A 22,981-nucleotide genomic window follows, 5' to 3' on the forward strand; every position below is an offset into this window, starting at 1 on the left:
CATATTTTGTAAAATTTTTTAAAAATTCAATTACATATCATATACCTCAAACAGCAAATAGAGACGATTACATCACACGATTTTACACAATGCCGATTAACAATTTGTGGACGTTTCCAAACAATTAAATTCTCCACAAAAGAAAAAAAACAATCCATTTTACACGTCATATAATACAATTTAAATATAAATATTAATTGAAAACATATATATATATATATATATATATATATATATATTTGGAGAACCGATTCACGTATAATTGTTTTTTCTATTAAAAGACTCAACGATATGTTTTTAAATGTAATGTTCATAGTTGTGAGCAAATTCAGTGGCACACGTACACCATGTATCGGGAACAATTCGAGAGATCAAGGAAGTTCGATTATTTCGGGTAGTCCGGTATCGCGATACAATTCGTAAGTATCGAGGATATTTGAGAACCGCTGTTGTCCGCAATGGTCTCGATTAACCGTTTCACCGGCTATGGCTAGAGCGAACGGTGGACGTTTTCCAAGCGAGCTCTATTAGATCTGCCGGAAGTCCTGTACAGATTTCCGGAGGCGGGCGAACAGTCCCACAATGTTTCTTTGCATCGAATTCGGGAAGTTAATCTAGGTCGAGGAAAAAGATCCAAAAAAAGATCCCCACGCTGATTGGAAGTTTTCTATTCGGCAGCGCGGTTCTTTACCTCTTTATCGAGATATCGTGAGATCGATGGTCGTGGATTTAATCGAGAATAGATTCTAGATTTTGGAATTTAACCGGCAGTGCACGGTAACGAATATCGAGATTGCAGCACTTAAAGCGATATTTTGCGAGCGAAAAATATCGGCTAGCGAAAGGGATTATTCTATCTAACGATTAAATTGCAAACAAAACAATTTGGATGCAGATGCAATATAAATTTATTGGGTTCTGTTCTTGGACAGAAGAAATACTGGATACGTGTTTTAGATTTTGCAGTATTTATTTTTAGATAATTTTAATTAAATTTATTTTTTTTTTGCTAGATAATATTTGAAAAAATTATAAGATTATCTTTTAATTAAAAATCAAAATTTTTCTTTTGCTATCCGAATCACTAGAAATAATTATATAAGAAAATGAACTTATTTTTATGGACGTTTTATATAGATGAAGATTTTCGTCTTTAACGAAAATTCAATCGAAGTGTGAAGGCTCGTTTTGCGACACGGCAATTTACAACGCGCACAAGATACGAGAAGCACCCACATTAATATCCCAAACATTAGAGGCGCCTCCCCCTGACTCTTCCTATAGTGTCCCCAGCGAGCGGGATGATCTTTCGATCCTTTTCATAAATTTCAAGCCAGTCATTGGTTCGACGCCCATCCGGCGAGTTCAAAAAAAAGGAGAAAAAAGAAGAAACATAGAAAAGAAAGAAAGGCGGCTGTCTCCATAAAGCGATCGCTGGGACCCTCGCCCTTTTTCCATAGCGCGCCGCGCGTCTCGCCTCTAAGTGTATTAGATTCGCGTTTCGAGTCATGGAAGAAGCCAAAGACGACGGTGGCGAGCGCGGAACGGGGAGGGGGATTGGGTCTCGAAGTGTGCGAGAGGGTAAGTCCGAGGGCGCGGGCCTGTACCCCGCTAATGGCACCCTCGGGGTATTCCCGAAGAACCCTCTCGTATTTATTATTTAACGCGGATGCCCGGAGGAAGCGAGAGGAAAAGGAGAAGAATCGGCAGGAGAAGAAAGAGGAGAGGGGGCGGAAAAACGTGGAGGTAGGTAAGGGGTCGGGGACGACGATTTATCCGCAAACATCGCACACATCGCGGAGCACGGAATTCCGTCCAATACGGCTTCAAGAATGGAAACCGCGGGAAATTAACGCCGTTGCGGCGGGGGGCAGTTACAAGGAAAAACCGGGGAAAACTCCGGGGTCAGGGCGGTGCTGCAATTCTCTCTCTCATTAATTCTTAATCTTTAAATCTATATATATATATATATATATATATATATATATTAACAGAGATCTAATTTGTGGTTGCTGTGTCGTAAATGATAATAGCATGCCCCACATAATTTTCACTCCAGATTCCGCGCGATTAATACACGTCGCGATTAATACGCGTCGCGGAAATTTCTATTTTCATCCTCCATCCGGGAGAATTTATCGGGTACCGAGGTAGCGCAAATTAAATCCACTTGCAGAAGATAATCTAGCCATTAGCACGACTGGTGCTATCCGCGCCGGCGATGAATCGACGGATTGGTTGACGGAGAAAAAAAGCGCGCTTTCCGGAAATCGACGGGATCGACGCCGAGTAAAAACAGCAGGTACCGTTGGTTAAAGGGAGAGAAGAGGAGGAAGTACGGGTGGAAGGGGGGGGGGAAGAGGCGAAGGGGCAGCAGCACGGGGGTGCCGGGAGCAAGAGTGGGCGAAATCGGAAACGATTGTCGCTCGCGTCCGTTCGAAAAGGCATCGGCGCTGGCAATTTGCGCGTCAGGGAAATGCATGCTTCGGTGGCAGCAGCTGCGGTACGTTATTGATACTACATTTCTCCCGATTTGACGAATTGCCGTGCCGGACTAATGGTCCGAATGCGAAGGCAGCGGCCCCCTTCCGTCCCGGCAATCGTCGTCTCTCGTAAAACTATAACCCGCTATAACTCATAACTCTCCCTCGCTGAAGGAGCAGGAGGAGGAGGAGGAGGAAAAGCCGGACCCCGGAGTGGAACGCGGGCAGGATCGGAAAGGAAACGGCCGAACTTATGCTCGGTTAGTCGGCATAGCTCAACGTTGGAGGTCAACGTGCTCGATACCTCCGCACGTGATCGCATTCGCGTTGATTTCCGTTTCGCACACACTGCAGGACTCTCTCGACGGCAGGATTATTCCGGAGATCGCGCGCGCCGGTACACGCTCGGGATAATAATTCTACCGCGTAACCGCGATTCCATTTGGGCGTGAGCTGATCTTGCGTCCAAGGCCGAATTTTTTTTTGTGATTGTTAGGGGGATTGTGAACCCGCATACACAGATTCTTTCGTGAATCGATTTGTTACAGCACAAATATTGGACGCGACTATCTTTTATCACGGTCTTTTCTTTTTTGTCATACAATAGGTATTGAATTAAATTTTATTTATGCTTCTAGAATCAAATTAATGCTGTTGACTGTATTATATAGTATGTTTTATAAGTAAATAAATAAATTGACTTTTAATAGCATTTTTCTGCTCTGTTTTATAATTCATTGTTTTAAAGTATTTAGTATACAATAAAAATTTTTATGATGCTTTTCATTTTTTTAAATTTATTTTAACATTATATGTAAAACAAGATTAACAACTATATATACACACGGTGCCATCTGCCGCCATTGCATCGAAACGTCGGCTTCGTGCTTTGAAGTAACGATCGAATGGCCAGTTTATCTATTGAGAAATGTTAACTTGTGCTGAACTTATGTATTGATTAATTAACTTTTAAGAAGCTGGTAATTATTATTTATTTAATTGACTGTTTTAAATAAAATATAACTTAATATTTAATATTATATTATAATTATGTAATTAATAAGCAATGCTCCTTTATTTTTATTGATCTAGATTCTAGACGTCAGTGAAAAAAAAGAAGAAAGAGAAATGAAATTATATTACGCATAGCATTTTGCTAGCAGCATTCCTGGAATGATAATAGCGTCATTTAAAGTGTTCGCGTAATTAACGAAGCTAAAAACTTTTGACCCTTAATTTACGTAGACCATTGTGCTCGTAGAGTCCTTTCTTTCTCCTAGATGCAATGGCAACACGAATGCGCTCTACTAAAAAAAAAAGTGTCCCGCAATCTACATTTATTACGCGTACCTTTCACACAGACATTTTTTTCTTACATTACACGAAATTTCTTAATCAAAATATAAGACACGACCAATTTATTGTAAGTTAAATTTGAAAAATGTAGTCTGATTTAAATTTAAATTGAAAGTTTTAATTAATCATCTTGCAATCGATCAATTAATATTATATATATATATATATATATATATATATATATATATATTTGTTGAGACAATAATAATTTATATTGATTCGAGGTTGTGGATTCATTTGGTATAATTGATTAGAGTTGTGCGTAAGGAACGCGCAATGCATCAATGCGCGACGTGCATGGCATATGGTGTCTATATACGTACCAAAAATGCGTCTACACAAAAAGCTTATAGAAGCGAGTCTGGCATCATGTTCGGTATATGATCATGCCTCCATTGTCTCTATGTTTGGTTGAGAAACGCCCATTCAACGGCTGTTTGTATGGATGAGTCCATAACGCTTACGCTTCCATGTTATTTCGGTAAATACTACCCATGGCATCCCATTGTTTCGAGAGCCGAATATTTATGTAAAACAAGCTGTTGTCAAGAGAGTAACATTCTATTACCCGCGTAGATGCAATATATATTGCATTATCCTGCAACGTGTTTCTACATGTTATATTATTTTATCGATTACTTACGTTCGCGCGTAAGCTCTTTCCTTAAGGTATCCGTATATAATAATCTTGCTAGATCTTTAAATCTTTTCTTTTTTTAAAAAAACGTAGAAATTTATTACTTTTGTATTTTATGTCAAGCCATTGGAAAAAATATATTAAGCAATAAAGTCCAAACCTTCAAATTGACTTCATTTTTTCGATGATATCAAATTTTTCTTTTGGCAAAGACACTGTGCATGTGTTTTTTTAAATTATCAGCTGCAAACAACGAAACGCCGATCGGATCGCTTACTACTACTCGGTAAGACAGTCCCTTAAAAAGGGATACCACCGGATAAACCGGCTTGAAGAATTCTCGACCGAACAAACTGTAGATATTTGTAAGAATACTTGAAGTGCTTCCAAAAGTATTTATCTTCGCCACTATCTTCAAGGATGTATTTCATGAGAAATTTTCTGTCCTGAAAATTATATCTTTTAATCTTCTTAATCTTTAATTATATCTTTTAATTTTCGATGACAAATTATTATAAACTATTGAACCATTGTTACAAAATTGATTTTATTAATAACTCGCTTTTGCTTTACTTTAAAAAATTAGAAAATTTTAATAGATATGCTTCTTTCAGTTTTAGATGTTCTTAATACATTTATATAAATATTATTTTAATGATAATACACAGAGAAGAGTTAAATTTTTATTTCACAAATGTTTACATAATTAAATTTACATTAAATTTACATTATATATAAATTTGATATTATATTTAATATCTTTTACAAAATAGATGGATTTGTTCATGAAGCAGTCAGTTTTATTCGGGATAAATGCATGACGATGGCTGACTTTGATTCAGGAGCTATATATATGTATACATTTGCCAATAAAACGATTGCTTATATATCATATCCAATAACAACCAACAAGAAGTTAATGTGCTCCTGAAAGTCTTGCTTAAACTGAGCTGAACATTTTCTACCCTACCTATTGAGTTAGCTCGAGGCTTGCGAGAGTGGGTGGGCCTGACACGCGGTCGATCCAAGAACCGAATCGGCCGGCTGGTACCAGCACGACTGGTAGGGAGAGACGGACGCCGTGTAACAGTCAGGGCCCTTGGGGCCCCTCTAGCGACTCGAGAGGGGAGAACAGGGGGCAAAGGCACATTCCAAGGCAGAACGGCTGCCAGTGAAGGTGGAAGGCCCCAACACTCTCTCACCGATATCCTGCTCCGCGTCTCTTCTCGATTTGCTCCGTTGTGGTCTTTATGCTATCGCGATATAACGAACGTGCGAATTTTATCGAGAATTATCGGTGTCTTGTCGGAGTGTTGGAAAAATTTGTTTACCTGTTCTACAGGTCACATTTCTGAAGTTCGTTGAATTCAGGCGAGCCTGTGTGTGTAGTATAGTGTGTAAAACCGTGAGTTTATTTCGTCAGTTAGCGACGAGGAATTTATATATAATTATATATAAAATTATTGCCGTTTGTGATTTATCGTGCTACTCAGCATCATCGTGACATCGATACAAATTTTGTGAATAATACGTGTGCGTGCTAATCTTTTTATTTCAATAATTAGTTAACTCCTCGAGAATTTACTTGTCGTTAGAATTTATTGCGAGGCAGACTTAAAACTGTTAATGTTGAATTTCTAATTTTATTATTACTTAAAATTATTAAGTTACATTATTAAGAATGATCAATTTTAAATATTTAACGGTCTCTGCTTCCGCTTCTTTGTGAGTTCATCATTTATGGTCCACGGCAATAATTTATAAAGTCAGTGACTGATTTTTCGATATTGCTTTATCAAGAGGCTCTGTATAAATAACCGATTGCTCAGCGAAATTTTATCGTCGTTAACGGAGGAACTCTCAAGACTCTTACATCTGTTGCACTGAGGCTTGTTACTGGAGGCACTTGAGTCCTCCTGCTCTTCGCCGTGGGACTGCCATGGTCCCTCTCGACGTGACGCTTCAAGAAACACATCGCAGCCCCGTTAAGCGTCGCGTCGATTAACAACTGGAAAAGCAGAGAAAGTGACTTTGGGACACGCACCTTTCGGAAAATGCACCATCTCGGAGCCGCAGAAGGTTGTTCTCGAGGGATAACGAGAAACGAGGAAACCGTTCAGTCGCACAACGGGGCCTTGCATCGTGTGCAGCTCTCGGGGCATGCGGAAGGCAGAGCACAGCCGTCGGGCGACAGTGATTGAGAGGATCCGGTCGACTCGTAGGAAAATCGACTCGCAGGTGAGCGCAAACGCGACGACGACGTTATATTTCGATCGCGCTACAGATTACGACGAGGACTTACAGTGCAGTCGCGCGATTTCGTAACGCGCGTGCGAAACGCGGGGCCTCTGTACCGCCAACGAAAAGGTCGTCACTTCTTCTCACGGTCTCGCGACCGCGCCGGCGAGCCGTAAAGACTCCGTCTCACGAAGAGCAACCTGGAGAAACTCTTGATCGTGATTCGCATAATCGATTATCGTTTCGCGAGCAAACAAGTAAGAAACTTTTGGAATTTTATTCAATCGGTATTTGTATATTACATATTGCGTAATGATCTGCAGACGGTGATTTGTGTTTCGCATGTGTTGAAATCCTTGTCGACAATTATTTTTATGGATATTCCTGTTTAGCAAACTAGTTTCGATTTAGCTCCTTTATTTGGCAAATTCAGTTCGCAATTTTAAAATTACAAAATCGGTATCTGATTGATAGCTTCGATCGATTAAATTGGAACTTTATAATTGCGACAATCACACAGAAATGCTCTTTGTAAAAGCCGTGCTTGCGCGATTTCGTCGACGAGCGTGCGCGACGACTGTCCAATCGCGTTTTCCTGGATAAGCGAAATTAAATCCACGTGCCGCGAAGATATTCCCATTCTTGCCGACTATCGCGAGATCATCGAACGAAAGAAAAAACTTGCGGCGTCCCCGAGCACAAGCCATCGCCATCGAACTTGACCGTGGCCTTCGAAGTCTTTGCGCTCGTATAACGAGATACGAGGAATGTGAGCGGCTCGGACTCACTGGTTGTACTTACGAAGACCACTTCGGACTGGTCATAGCAGCTGAATGCCCGATATTGAATGGACACGACGCACCGTTGAAACATAATCGTTTTCCCAAGGCAAAATTTTTTGCATTTTTTAAATTTTTTCAAAATTTTCTGCGTGAAACGATATGCACGGACTGAAATTAATTTAATGATATATCTCGAATGATATATCTAACATTGATTGCAGTCTTACGATTATTAAATGAAACAAAATTTTAGAAAATCGACGTTTATTTATAGATATCTTTTTGTTCATTCCAATTAAAAATATTAATATTTTTTTAAATATATTCATAAATATTTAATTTAATAACATTAATATTTGTTTAACTAAATTGAATTTATTATGGTTAATTATATCTAATAATTCCCACATTTAATTATCTATTTAAATTACAATCTGATGTTTTCTCAGCCCAGTTTAATAAACTTACGATTGAAATCCGTAACAATTCTTAACGAGATAAACGCGTAATAAACCGCTTCAGTGCCTTCTTGAAGTCTCCATACAATGCTCAGTCGTAAAAGACCACCCCTCTTTTGAAAAGTCATGACGGACACTAAAGTCTTTTCAAAGACTTCAAGTTCGGGGAAAGTCACTGGAAAAGTTTTAACGACAAGTGATGATAAAGTTTCTCGAGCTTCCGCATCCGATACGATGCCATCATGGCTTGTGATAATTTAGAGATTCGTCAGTTATTTGATTTTTGCTGATAAAATTAGTCCTTTCCCATTGTCTCAGGAGTCTTTTCTATTATTTTATTGTATGTTAAGAAAATTTTCATATGAGAATATTTGATATTTTGTAAATTTATATTAGTAATAAATTAATTGTCGACTGTTTAATATAAAATTCTGTGAGATTTCCTTTAACGTTCTTAACTCATTTAGAAAGTGTATCTTATATTTGTGTTTACGAAGTCTTTTTAAAACAATAATTTTTAAATCTTCTCTCTATGTCACGTCGACAGAAGCGCATGTCAAATGGGAAAAACTAGATTACTGTTATTCAGCAACGGCTCGCGTTTTTCATTCGATTGCAAATGGACGCAACTCATTACTGTCATACACGCGATAGTTTCAGACGAGGGTTGGCAGCAACGGCGGTGACACACCGGCCGTCTAGATCAGGATCGATGCGTCGAACGATTCGCGAGCGCGTGGTGACCGGTATTCCATGTATCGCGACGAGTGGTGTGGTTCGTTTTGATGTCCCGCATCGTTGCACTTGATAAATCGTTCTATATTACGAAACAGCGGGAGCTACCACGGGCAACATATAAAAAGAGAGAGCAACCAGGGAGATGCATCTAGCGAGCACTTTGTTTCATATTCCTCTCTTATTTATTATGCGGCTGACTGATACACTCCGTATTTTTTCCGTTATTTCTCAAAGAAAAATAAAAAATTATACTTTACGGAGTCAACTAGTCTTCAGAATTCTTTTTTTACAAAATACGCAGGTAGCATGTTACTGCAATATTATTAATGGGTGAGAATTATAATACATATAGTTATAAAAATTATTTTCGTAATTATATCGCAGCGAGATTTTTTTTTAATGACACGGAATTAAAAGAAGTTATTGAAATATGAAAAATGGATAAATAAAAATAAATTGTTTTATAAGTTGTATAGTACATTCAAAGACGATTTATTATTTATTAGAGTCAAATTGAAGCAATATTCGAGTAAGTATAGATTGTAAATTTATGTTTCATACATTCAATCTGTATAGTTTGTGCATTATTTCATTCTAGATGTTAAAATGTCGCAACCAGAATTGATTAGCGACCTGGACGTGCCAGAAAATCCACAGCATCCCTGTCAGTGTTCTACGATTAACAATAGAGATTCTATAAGAACACCGAGGGAAAGAAATATGAATAACACCAGGATCTCGAACAATCAAGATCTCCCGCGAAATCTGGAGACCTTGCAGAGCGTATTTGAGCCGATACGAAGATTGGACAGTCCCCATCAGGATAAATCGCAGATCAGTCTGGACAATACTAGAAACGTCGATCTTCTGGAACATCAAGCGAATATATCGTCTAATTCTAGATCCATGAATAATCAAAATTCATTATTATCTCTTCACGGGCATAATCTTTCGTGCAGTCCGCGTAACTTGGACTTGTCTCGCAATTTGGCTTTCGAGGCGGCCCGAAGGGTTCAGGAAACCTCGAGTCTACAGGACAATCAGCACAATCACAGTTTGACCTCGAGTCCCAGTCCTCTGCTGGAAACAGGGCCGAATTTGCTCGATACGACCAGCAAAGAATTAGATAAGCAACTGGAAGATCACGCCGGCTTGTCGCCGCAGAAGCAGAACTCCAGCAAGGAGAAGCTGAAGAATGTACAGCAGGTGTTGAATCCTTACCAGCATCATCATGAAGCGGAACGTGGGGTTCATGGACATTTTCATGGCGACATACATAGCCACATTTACAAGCACGACAATTACAGGAATAATACAAATCTGGACGAGGGCTTGATAGGCTTTCAGCAACAGCACCAGCGACAGCACACGCATTATCATCACAGCAACGCAAAGACGAACGTTACTCATCATCACGGATCCGGGGTACATCACACACACACGCAAGGACATCATCATGGAAGTCTGACAACTAGTCTCACTGGCCATGTCCATGGAAATTCTGGTTCTCTGAACGGATCTGGTTGGTACCTTCTATTTTTACGATCTTCGTATTAGTTACTATAGTATGTTAATGAGTTTGTTGTTGCGTTGTTGTTACAGGTTCCGGTTCCCTGAATCAAACCAGCTCGGCCACCTCCATCGGACACCATCATCCAACGGCGATGCCTATCGCGGCCACGATAAACCACCTGAACTCCCCCCATAGTCATCATCGGCTCAACGCCGGCTCCAGCTTGGCTCACCATTCGAATCCTGCCTTTCCCGGCGATCATCATGGCGCTTCGGGTGCTCTGAGCGGCGCGTCGTCGAATTCGAGCATGATGAACCACGGTGGATCGCCCGCGGTGCACCGCCACGTGGTCAACGTCAACGGCAGCTTGTCGACGACACCCTTGGGTGGTCACCATCACGGCAGCTCGTCGGGTAGTTTAACCGGTCATTCCAGCGTGAACCATCATCACGTCAGCTCCGGCATATCGTGCGAGTCCTCGTCGTCGAACGCTAATACCAGAACGCACAGCAGGTTGGATCACGTCCACGATCATCATCATCATCTGCAATCGGTGCACCCGTTGCACGCGAGTCATCCCGATACCAGGCCGAGAGATCGGGCGCCCTCGAGCTTGGATCATCATGGACATCTCCACGGACACGTGCACAATCACGGCCACCCGCACGGGCAGAGCGACACTAAAAACGCGTCTCTTATGGGCATCGACGCCATTCAGGTATGCAAATCTGGATTTACTTTATATAAAAATCACGAAATTTTTCGCACCCGATTAGTTTGAGACGCTACAAAATTTTATATCTTTTCCTCTTTCTCTCTCTCTCCCGCCGTCTCTCGTCAAAGGACCGTTTTAAGAAATTAATTAGATCTTGCACGATTGCACTTCCATAAATTTTCCTCGTGCTTCGCCAAATGAGGAGAATGACTTATGCCACCGTTCCGCCCAGCGGCTCGTATATTCCTAGCCGTTTTTGCCGCCACATCTGAGAAAATACATGTTCGTGAATCGCCATATCTCTATCCGCGCACGCTTGAGTTACGTTCGCCGTGTCCTGGCCACGCGAGAAGCTATAAATCGTGTACTAAGCAACGGTTCTGCCCTTAGAGCTTATATCAGGAAATATTTTCAGCCGAGGGCCAAATGTGCAGCGCGCGAATGATTAATGATCGGTGCCCGTTGCAGAGATGTTCGAATTTTGCCGCGAGTGCGACAAAAAATATTTCATCGGGCATTCTTTGCTTGCAAGTGTTGATAACGAAGCTTGATATGTTAACACTAAAAATTATACGATCCATTTGCTTCGCTCAAATTTAACGATCATGATCATCAATAGTTAAATGACCGAGAAAGAAAGTTTGAACCATATATAATGTCATTAAAAATAACACACGTACGCAAAGCACACATTTATTATCCATAAAAGTTTATCATTTTATTTTTTATTATTTTAATACTCGGCTTTAATACAACGGCTTATCCTTAATACCCTTAACGAGCCGATAACGATACATTTCGCTGTAGATCAATTCGCATAAATCTTTATCAATTGTTTTAAAATCTAAATTAACGACATGAAATTAGTGATGCATATGGCAACACATTAAGTTTTGTTCACGCAATGCAAAAGGAGTTTTTTTTATTGCTTTCTTCTACTTTCTACTTTCGACAATTGTCGACAAGCTGCTTTGATGTGATTTAATGTACGTACGTACTTTGATACGTTTTAGGTTTCGGCACCAACGAAGAACAAATGTCAATGTCACGTGATACAGTCCGGAGGAAACAACGGAGGAACCGAGGGCGAGAGTGACGAAGGTGTCGAAGTGGCATCAAGAACGCATCAACCCCCTGCTCTTCCGCCACGTCCGCCACCGAGACCAACAAGACGTTACGAGACGACTACCACCAATCAATGTAAGCAACTTTTTTTTATATAATGTAGATTTCTAACTTATTTAATTTTATTTGATTTATGATACTTAATTACATTTAGATGAAAAGTTGTCAGCAAAAAATGTATTAAATGTACACGGAGAGAATTTTCTTTTAAAATTTACCCTGAACATCATGTTAATTGTTAGACAATATAGTATTTAGGTAAATTTTACTGCGAAATCTTATTGTAGTGCACAGTAAAATTTGCCTAAATACTATATTGTCTCATAATTAATGCGATTTGCAGAGTAAATTTAAAAAAAAATTCTCTCCGTGTAATAATATACTAAATGTTCCTGTTATCAAAATCGTTTAATTTTATTATAACTAAATTTTGTATAAAATTTTTTCTCTAACAAAATTTATTGAATAATTTATAATATTAAACGGAGTCATATTTTTATCAAAGGATTTAGTATTACCGCAATATTTCCTATGCTTGCACGTATAATATGAATAATCGATAGACGACCATATACACGATATGGATGACATTAATACTCATTCCATATGACTAAATTTCCATTCGAAATTGAAATGTCGGGCAATCGTTGAAACGTCAGATGTTTCCTGAAAATTCGCCGAGTGGTCGCGAAATGTCGCGCGTCGCTGGTAGTAGCTCCATCCTATGTCGAGCGGTTTCACGATTATCACGACAATTGCACTGTCAGCCGGACGAGGAGGTGGCGACGTTGGCGCGCTCGTCTTATCAGACGTGGACGCGCGTTATCGACGACCACGCGTTAGGTTTCTACCCCGATTGCTCGGGGGAATTGCATCTCCGCATTCCTACGGAATTTCAACCCCCGACCGCGACGGGTCGCTCGAATCATCCGGGGGTATATCGACCAGTCGATGCTTGCACCAACCGAGAGTAGGACGATCCTCCCCATTGAGGGATGCGAGCGGGGCTTGAAAGCGGACCGACGATACGATGCAGCCACCGCGCTAACGACGTGGCGTTTGCGTGCTAAGCGTGTTTGGAATCGCTTCCTTGCTGACGTGAAAAAAAAATCCGATTTACCCGAATCTTGCGTGGTCTTGACAAACACCACTCGGCAGCCGCCACCTGTGGGACACATCACAACGTGTCCGCCACCGAAGTCTGTGAATCTTCTCGAGTGCGCGATCGTCGATACGCGCGAGGGAGGATTTTCACGTCTTAAAAAGAATAGACGATGAAGATTGACAGCGTGACGATCGGATCGTTTCGGTTTAATGAGTGTGCACATGCGAAGTATCTTAGTATCGAATAACGATCAATTAAGAACGGAAATCGACGTTAGTAATAATTTCCGATGACGATTATTGACGGTGAAAGTGAGTTGACCCAGCCGGAAATGCACGACGAACAGGTGACCTTGGAAAATGGAGAACTCCCATGGTGACACGTGACCCGTGTAGAAATGTCGCAGACACGTCAAATGACAGTAATGGAATACTTATAACGTTAAATAATGCTGCTATAAATATTGAATATTGAATTTCTTCATAACATCATTTATATGTATACAATTTATTTGTTTTTGTAGAATGAAAAAGATTATCGCGCATATAGTTAGCTAATTTGTTATCATTATTTTAGTTTCTTAAAAATATAATAGGTAATTTTATCTTTATTATAACTTATATTTCGATATAATGAAGTTAAGATCGTTCATATAATTATTTTTTAAATAATTACGCGTTGTTATCTCTTTCTTTCTCTTAATATACATACATTTACGTTCGTCAAATTAATTTTAAATAATTTTTTGATTATTTCGAGAAGATTTTTTGAAAGAAGTAAAGTAAAATTATATTTATAATAAATTTTCACGAAAATATGATATGACGATTGTGTTACATTACAAAAAATTTAAAATTTAAAAAATATTTTATAAAATAGTAGATTATCGCGTCTCAACGTCGATAAATATTAATAGCATAAACCATCGTAATTTAAAAAAAATTGACATTAAATTGATATTAAAAAAAAAGAGAAATGCTTTTAAAGGAATTGTGTGTCAAACGAGACTGCACTCTAGTGTTAAATTTGAATTCAGGTCTGAAGAATTCACATTGATACGTAATTCAGAGTGAATTCCTCGCTCGTGTTATTTTTATTCTACAATCGAATAAATCAGAAGTTCTACCCGATCTAGTCAAAATTATTCGATGCAGCAAGATTAAATTGTCGGCGGTGTCATGTAACGACAAGTGATAAAAACGCAGGAATGAGCATGCGGGATTGCTGAAGATTGTGAGCTGACGCAAAACGGCGCGAAGAAGATGGATGGCTATCCGGTACTCCAAATAGTGCGTTGTCGCCTCGGGACGGAAATGGAGATGGACAACCAGGGCTATCCGTTCCCGATTGCGGCACACTCGCACTCGCACTTGCCGCATCCGGCGAATCACGCGCACTTCCCGAGGCCGCATTATCCGCATCCCTGTGGTACGCCGACAAACCCCTTTTGCTTATCAGTCACCCCTTTTTGCACTCCCTTTGTGCACTCATGTGCATACTTATTAATAGGCACCGCGTGACGCTGTCTTGAGGCAAGGTTAAAGGTTGCGGCGCCTCGCTCTTTCAACGCACGCATAATGCCCTGGATTTTTATAATATTATATTTAAGATTAGTTTTTAATTCTAAAATTATTAATCTCAATCAGAGCTTTGATTAAAATTATTCCTTATAAATGTTGCAGTATTAACAAAGTAATAATAAGCTTCAGATTTCAAGATTTCCTTTCATATAACTTTTTTCTTTATCGAGGAAAGAATAGCCGATTGTGTGTCTTATCTATCAGAAAATGTGATAGGGTAATTTGAGACAGCCTGTACAATATTAGACTCCGTTTCTCTCTCTATCGTCTTCGACAAACAGATCGTAAATTGTCTGAAACGACTATTACTGGAACTGGTTCCATATAACCAGGCTGAATATTGCCAAAGTTGGTCTCGATATATTCTGTCTATCTGTGCCACACATGAAATATTTTTAGCTGTGCGGCACTGAAATAAATATCACATTTTCGCGAGGATTTTTCGAATCGGATTGTTGTATATTGTACGACGTAGACCCAACGAGACTACACGAAATCTCTTGTCCCATCTCTATTTTTGCGGCCGCTACGAAATATTTCAGATATTAGACATATTTTGTCACATTAAGGAGAAACACGATGTTTTGTTACCCCATATTTTCGCACACGGAGACTAAAGTCGTCTAAACAAACATGAAATAACTGATTTGTTCTGGATCAACTTAGACCGATGTTTTTTCTCGGCGGTAAATATCATGCAGGTAGTAGGCGTGCCACGACAGAGCGAAGGCACATTGTGTTACGCCCAAAGAAAACCGCAGAGCTCATCAATTTTCCAACCGTGAGTATTCCGTAAAGTGGAATGTGCGTATACGTTTCGACGTTGAACGTTACCGATTTCTCATCATTGTCCTCGGGAACGTGAAAACGGTAGACTCACCCTCCATAAGAATCGAAAGAGCAGTTTTCTTAAAAGGAGTCTCATTCGACTTTTCTCCTGGCTAAGAATTTCCACTCCGTAAATTTTATATCCCGCCTTTGAACGGTAGATTAGGATCAGAAGACGCATCACTCGCTTCAGGTATTTCTTGAAGATGTTTGTCGAAACCCGTGCTTGGAGAAACGTGTAACGTATCTCCCTTCGGATTTTAAATCGTCTTTTTCATCGAATTTTTATCTCGGCAGGATCTTTCAAATTTTAAGCTGATATATATTTTTCATTGAAAGTAAACGTAAACTTTTAACAAACATAATCGTTTTCTGGTGTTCCTTCGATCTTTATAAAAATGTTTTACATATGAATATTTTTTTAACTGCGTTGACGTTCTAATGTTCTGTTATTAATCTCTCAACATTTTCCATGCGTAGTATATCCAAAAAATGAAAAAAGGAAAAAAATAAGAAATTAATTCTGCGAGAGCCTTCTGAAAGTAGGAATATTAGCTCATTGTCTTTAAAGCTACGCGGTACACTGACGCTTGAGAATTCATTGAGAGAGAACTTTCAATACGGTCGGCGCACTGGACTCAATAGGAAGCTTTGACAATGGAAGTCGAACCCGGATACCGTCAGACGGAGTAACACAGCTGCGTTGAACGTTACAAAAGCAGCGTCGTAGGCACTCCCCAGCGCGGTCGCGATAGAAATTGAAATACAATCCGTGGTTTCTGAGTTTCCACGAGAATTGCGAGATAGGCGATAAAAGCGCGATTGAAATTTATTCGTCCAATATTTTTCAATGAATAAATTAAAGCGTCGTGTATCAGCTCGATTTAAATGCTATTTTCTTTCATTTCCCTTTTCGATGCATTAATCCACAGGGTTTAGCACTTTTTGATGCCTCGAATTTTTATGATTGCAATCATTTATCACGTGTCTGTAAGGATCTGTTGCCTTAAATGTTGTCTTTTGTGGGACTATCGACCCTTCTCGGGAGAAATCCCAGCGGGAGTAAACCGTGCTGGGTCCTCGGTTAGCGGGATAATGATTGTCCTCGCGTGAGAACCTAACAGCCGTAGTCCTGATCTGGTCACAATGAGAAACGTGCCGCGAGCGAAATTCCTCGAATATCCGTAGACGGCGATTACCCTCAAACTCACGTTGATATTCACGTTTCGATAATGCATCGTCGGCGGGATCGAAATTAACTGCAGCCTTGACATCACCGGATTTACGATCCGCGTCATCGATAGCCGAATGCTCCTCCCCTTCCCGCCTCGTGTATCATTAAATTTTTATATCTAGAACTGGAGAGAATATGTGGTGCAAGCGAATTTAGCGAATAATTCAAGACAAATAAAAATATTTTTCGAAAATGGGAAAATCAGTTTGATTTGCTATATAATCTTAAAAGTGAATCAGATTGTTGAATTCTCGGAATGAAAGTTGCAAATCATCTGATTTCCGAATTATACCAAGTTGCCGTAATCTTCCGTTTGTTATCAAAGTATCGGTATCCCGTGCACGTGCGAGACTTTTTTTATTGGAGCGATTAGAATTTCATGGATCGATTTTGTGCAGGTCACACTGGCGAAGGTGGCTGCTGCAAGAAGTACGTTGTCCTTTGCTACCTCTGCGGTGGATTGAGCGCGGCAGTCGGCAGTCTTTTTTTGGCGGTGCACGCAATCCTTTCGGCCCACACGGACAGTCTAGCGCTCTTCGAGACCGTGCCGTCTTACATTCCCGGCATTATGGTGAGAGACAAAAAAATCGATCAATCGTTGATTGCCAAATTCGTCTTGACGTGTCGATATCCATTCTGATGATCGCTATGCAAAAACGTTAATGTATCAAGCAGCAGCATCGAGTGAATTAACTTTAAGATGTGAAGTTTCTTATATGCTGCTGACATAATTATGTACATGATTAATTTCTTTTAATTTTTTCGAGCTCTTTCGCACGACGAATCTGCGCATAATAATCAGCTTTATCTTATTTAATTACCACGCGAATAGTAATATTTGAAGGATTGCACGGACGCGATTTAATAATTAATTAATTTGGCGAATAATTAATTTGTCGTTTCAGTTGATCCTGATGGGCTTCTTCACAATGCTGCTGGCTAGACGAAAGCACAGATACGGTCTTTTGGTAAGTTCGCCACGTAAACTTTTCGTCCCCACAGGAAAGCCGTCATTGCCGCTGACAGTTCTGCTATTAAACTGGGTTTATAACTTTTGCAGATGAAAGTCTGCGGTTCCGTGGGAGTGGTGTGCGCGCTGGTATGCGTGCTCGTCACCGTCACGACTACGGTAATTCACATGTCCCGATTGCAGAATCTTCGCGAGTGCGTTTATACCGCGCGCGCGAGGTACGTATATCCCTCCCTGGTTTATATATCCCAGAAGAAATTACGGCCGTAAAGTGGCAAAGCGCGTCATTATGAAACAGCCGTATAGTTCGCGATGATAATAATGTTTTGCATTATTAGATACAGAAATTGTCCTTGCTATACAGCTAAATGTCTCTCGCGAAAATGTCAGATAGTAAAATAAATCTTTCTTATTCTTTTATTTATAAACGTTTCAAATATAAATATATTATGTAAGAGTATCGTTTTCGAAATGGGAACAAGCATAGATATTAATTTTAAGCTTTTACATGATGATTCATATACAGATCGTGCACGTGTTACGGCGCACCGCAGTCGAAGGGGGATCCCGGTGTGCTGTTTGAGGGGACGCCTCATTGCGAAGCGGTGCATGGCGCATTGTCAGATTGCCTGAGGGCTCTTTTCGGCGTCTCCGTGGCCGGTATACTGGCCTGCATATTCTCGTGCATGCTAGTGTATCAATTGTTGAGCCACGAGAAGAAGAAGATGTACTGGGAACAGTTGGAGCTGAGATGCAGATCGTTGTACGGCCAGGGTGGCACCGTGGGACCGCCGGCTGGGTCCTGCGGATGCTGCAACGATTGCGGTGGTGCGAACCCGTGGTGGGCCCAGACACCTGGGAATCTGTACACGCCGAATCCCGATATGGCGCCATCCAGGTACGCAGGATAATAATATTGTTTAGAAAATAAATATTTAAAAGTTATAGATTTATATTATTGCTTTTCTTTAATACAAGTTAAAAATCGCGTACTTGCAATATATTTTTTTAAAGAAACCTGTATTTAATAATTACACATAATAAAAGTATTGTTAATTTATAACTACATTAAATAAACATTTAATACATTATATTTTGATAATTTATTGGTACTTTTGATTAAAATGTACTTCTTTCGGCTTTTGATATTTATTATAGAAAGATTTCTGAGTCTAGGAAACATATTGTACGAGAGACAGAAAGAGAGAGAGGGGGGGGAGAAAGAGAGAATGCGCGTCCTTTGAAGTTTACTCTTACCCGTCGTGGCGAACTGGCAATAAAACGCGCGGCTACGCACGTTAATTGGTTTTAAACATTAGTATATAGGTACAACTCATTGTCACTATTGTCAGTAGATATTTCTCTGAACACTATATCTAATAAAATACCCGTTTGATCTTAATCTCGAGAATATTTAAAAAAGAAAGAAGATTATGTATGTATTGCGCATGATTTTTAAATCATTTCACGGATCGTCAAAGTTTCTATTGAAGAATAATGTTTCGCAATAGATATGATCAATAAGTCATCACTTTCATTGTAATGTGTAATATGTATGTATTATTTATTTTTATGATATGATATAAAACATATAGAAATTTAAACAAAAATTCTAAAATGTATTGGAAAATATCGCAAATTGTATATTCTTTCAATTTTGTTTAAGTAAAATAAAATAAAATATTTGGGATCTTCGTCCTACGAATTATATATATATATATATATCTTTGCCCTACGAATTATATATATATATATATATTAAAAGAGTAAAGTATAATAAATTTGTACAAAATATGATTTTAGAAAGCAAAAGAATGTAATTTTGATATTATCGAAAATTAACATATTGTTTTGCTTTTATAGGAGGTGGCGATTACCTTGGTCGAGATCGAGAGGTCCAGCACCGAGCCCAGATTCGAATTATGGCTTTCATACGCAAACACGACCAACGGAAACCAACGTGGAGAGCGGAACCGGTCCTTATAGTGTCTTTAACTCGCAATCGAGTGGTCCGTACTCCGTTTTAAATGCTCCGAATGCTCCGTACACTCCGAGCACCGCGTCTTACAGCGTTCTGGAAACTCCAGTGCCATTGTGGGGACCGCCACCTCCGTACAGCGATCCTAACAGTCCCGCCAGACGACCGCAAATGACCGAATCGAGAGCCAGAATTGCTAAGAGGATGGATAACTTCGAAAATAACGAAGGTGAAATGTCAATTGTTACAAATTAGATAACATTTTATAATAATGAGTATTATAATAGTCAGTTAAAAAGACATAGAATATACATAAAATATGTATAAAAGAATAGAGTTGACAGTTCATTAATTTCTGGACATCGAGAATTAGAAATTAAGCTTTTGCGTTTTTCCGAAATGTTTAGACCATAGACCGAGACCCACAAAGCGTCCTTCCGATAATTACGAAAACGCCGAAGAGATCTCTAATAGCACAGACCCTGAGGGCGGGAACGAGGAAACCATCAAAGGTAGAAGAATTAGAAAGCCCTTGAAGGGCGTTGAAAATGGGGCATTTCAGCAAGAATCGAATCCCGGTCCGAAACAATCTGAGAGTGAACTATATTTCGGTGACGTGTCCTCGTGCTGCGGACCCGAGAGTAGTTTTTATGATTTAGCTGTGGAAAAAGAAGGTATACTTATCAAAATTCTATCTGCAACTATTGCGTAATATTTTCTGTCACGGAAAAGTTCTACATTTAATACATTTGTGCATTTAGAGATTAATATCTTTTTATAATTGTCATATTTAAATTAAATTTTGTGACATTAGATATAAGTTCGTATTTTTATTATTATTAAATATCCTGTAAGAGTATTCTTATTTATAGAAACTGTTAGTTTAATTAAAAAAATTATTTATTTTTAAATTATTGATTTCACAAATTAAAACATTTTTTTACATATTCTCGGTATTCTTGCAAGCAATACTGTAAATATTTCTTATAACATTTTTTTTATGTTCGGTATTCTTGCATTTTTTTGTAGGTGCAGAACATTCGGAAGGCGTGGACTATCTGGGGTCTAGGCTGAGCAAGCGTCAACTATCGAAGAGATCTCGAATGCCTCTTCCTTTGCCTGCAGACAATGGCGACATTCCCTGTGACAATTACGCGAACAGCGACGAACCGAGAAGCGCGAGAGGTCCCTTCCTCGCTCCCGACGCGCAATACGAGGTGATTCAACAAGGCCGCTACTCCTATTATGGGACGAAAAATGACGAGGAGCTGCAAGAGGGCCCGCCGAGTTCCAGTTACTTCCGGGAGGACGAGAACGACAGGGGGCGTGAAAGGGATTATAGGGATTACAGAAACAGCCAGGAGGAGGAAACGCCACAGTGTTGCTTGAGCGACTCGACGACCCTGGACTCTGGTTGGCAGAGCGGGGAGCAACAGCAATCCGACGATAACGTTCGGCCAGTGAACGTGTGATCTTAGACCCGTAAGATTTTTTTAGCGAAAACGACAAAGGTGACAAGTGACCATTGATTTCCTGCCGGAAAGTGTTATACGAAAACAATGAAGTAGGAAATGCGCGACAATAGCTTCTGATCTGTGAATAATTTAGATCGTATGATAGCTCTTGTTCTTAAGTAGGCAAAGCGAATGAAATTGGGATCCAATCCTTTGAACTTAATTGACGGAATAGAGAAGTTAAGTGGCGGTAATGCTCGAGTTTGGCATATAGGTATGATCCTAGTCGGATGATAATAGATTCGCTTTTAAAAAGCGTAGCTAAACTTAATTAAAGTTAATGCACCAAGTTTAAATAACGTAATGTGAAAGACTGGAATAATGTGCGTGTCAGTTTATATCGATTTTTCTTCTCTAAACTTCTCTAGCTAAACAAGCAGAGTTGCTATGAAAAAGCTGATTTAAAAACACATTTCGCACCTTTGATTAAATTAAGCAGTGATGAGTGTGACGCACGACACAAATATCTTTTTCATACATATAGTTATTTAATAGTTATTAACTTTATCTTCAATATACTAAATGAATATCACGCGTGTTACAATATTCTCTCATCCCTTCATATTAAAATCAATACTTTTATTTCGACGTTGTTTACATACGTGAAGTGATTGACGACGAACTGTATCGATGCCATAAAAAGCACTACGCTAATGAAACCCAGACGGACTTTAGTGATAATATGTAGTGATAAAAATAATTACATTAAACACAAGTGCTAATCTCGATTTCGATGAGAATGAACTGCCATTAATTCCTCTCGTAAGAAGCTTGCCAGTTAAAACAAAATATATATACAAACTATATACGTGTAAATTTTCTTTTTTAATTGAAGAATAAACATGATATAAATAGAATGCGGTCAAGTGATAATTTATGCTAATCCTCGATATCAAACGATGTGAATAATTAAAACTCGTGCAGAAAAGGCATAAAATTTCATCGTGGTTCAGATGTGCATCAATGACCGTAGTGCATGAAGCGAAGTGTTAAAGCAACTTGATCGTTCATATTAGAACATGATCAACTGTTAAATAAAAATGTTAATCGCGTACGAAATATTTGCAGCAAATTCTGTGTATTTTTGCTAATTGCAATGTTGTTCGTGCTGCTCGCAGTAATAAATAATAGTGAGTGTTAAGTATAACCGAGAAATTATTTGCGACAAGAGAACGGACGAAGGCAAGTGAGAGAAAACGATATGGGAGAATGTTAGTTTTATGGTTGGGGGATCGTTTGTGGAAAATATATGTCCGCCAACAAATGGATGTATGATTGATTTACTAAGAAGGCGTTTGCTTTATTAGACATTCGTTTATTATTTCGTACTATTTATTGCATTTGTCTAGTAATACGCTATAAGTATTTTTACCTGATGTTTTGCTGAATTTTTATGTTCCATTGCGTATTGGAATTAAAATCGTCGATCAATCGAAAAATTGTTCTTTGTTGGATAGATGGATACCATGTACAAAAGTGTGCTTTACTCTTGCCAATTAGATGTTAGCTGTAATTCTCAAATGATCGTTGGCTATCTCCAAGATATCAACGATCAAACGATATAATCGTTCGTAATTATAAGAAATATATTTATAATGAGAGTTTAATTTTTTGCGATTAATAAATTGTTTCATTGTCATTTATAATTCTGATTTATTTCTTTAATATCGCTTGGTATCCGCGATTGAAACGTTTCAATCCATATCTTTCCCCTCCGCGGTTGAGAA

At 39.2% G+C, this 22,981-nt stretch overlaps 1 protein-coding gene across 2 annotated transcripts; it reads left to right on the forward strand.

The window, feature by feature from the left end:
- Positions 1-6,419: 6,419 nt before the first annotated feature.
- Positions 6,420-22,853, forward strand: LOC105456508. 2 transcript variants are annotated; one of them, XM_011700604.1, is made up of 11 exons: positions 6,420-6,714; positions 9,291-10,214; positions 10,295-10,923; positions 11,934-12,120; positions 17,191-17,363; positions 17,698-17,760; positions 17,853-17,980; positions 18,289-18,660; positions 19,626-19,969; positions 20,148-20,414; positions 20,770-22,853. In XM_011700604.1, exons 2-11 carry the CDS (start codon positions 9,299-9,301, stop codon positions 21,210-21,212), a joined length of 3,522 nt encoding a protein of 1,173 aa, XP_011698906.1. In that variant the 5' UTR covers positions 6,420-6,714; positions 9,291-9,298; the 3' UTR covers positions 21,213-22,853. The 2 variants fall into 2 exon arrangements, with proteins under 2 accessions (XP_011698906.1, XP_011698907.1); XM_011700605.1 differs by lacking the exon at positions 6,420-6,714 and adding an exon at positions 6,893-6,971.
- Positions 22,854-22,981: the final 128 nt, after the last annotated feature.

Source organism: Wasmannia auropunctata, unplaced genomic scaffold (assembly GCF_000956235.1).
Source record: "Wasmannia auropunctata unplaced genomic scaffold, wasmannia.A_1.0 LD335650.1, whole genome shotgun sequence".
NCBI lineage: Eukaryota > Metazoa > Arthropoda > Insecta > Hymenoptera > Formicidae > Wasmannia > Wasmannia auropunctata.

What these genes read in the sequence shown, in the direction of transcription:
- LOC105456508 (XM_011700604.1), top strand. Translation starts at nt 9,299, where the DNA reads ATGTCGCAACCAGAATTGATTAGCGACCTGGACGTGCCAGAAAATCCA. An exon ending in CTTACATTCCCGGCATTATG is followed by an intron (nt 17,364 to 17,697) that starts GTGAGAGACAAA and finishes TTGTCGTTTCAG; the next exon opens with TTGATCCTGATGGGCTTCTT. An exon ending in GTTTATACCGCGCGCGCGAG is followed by an intron (nt 17,981 to 18,288) that starts GTACGTATATCC and finishes ATTCATATACAG; the next exon opens with ATCGTGCACGTGTTACGGCG.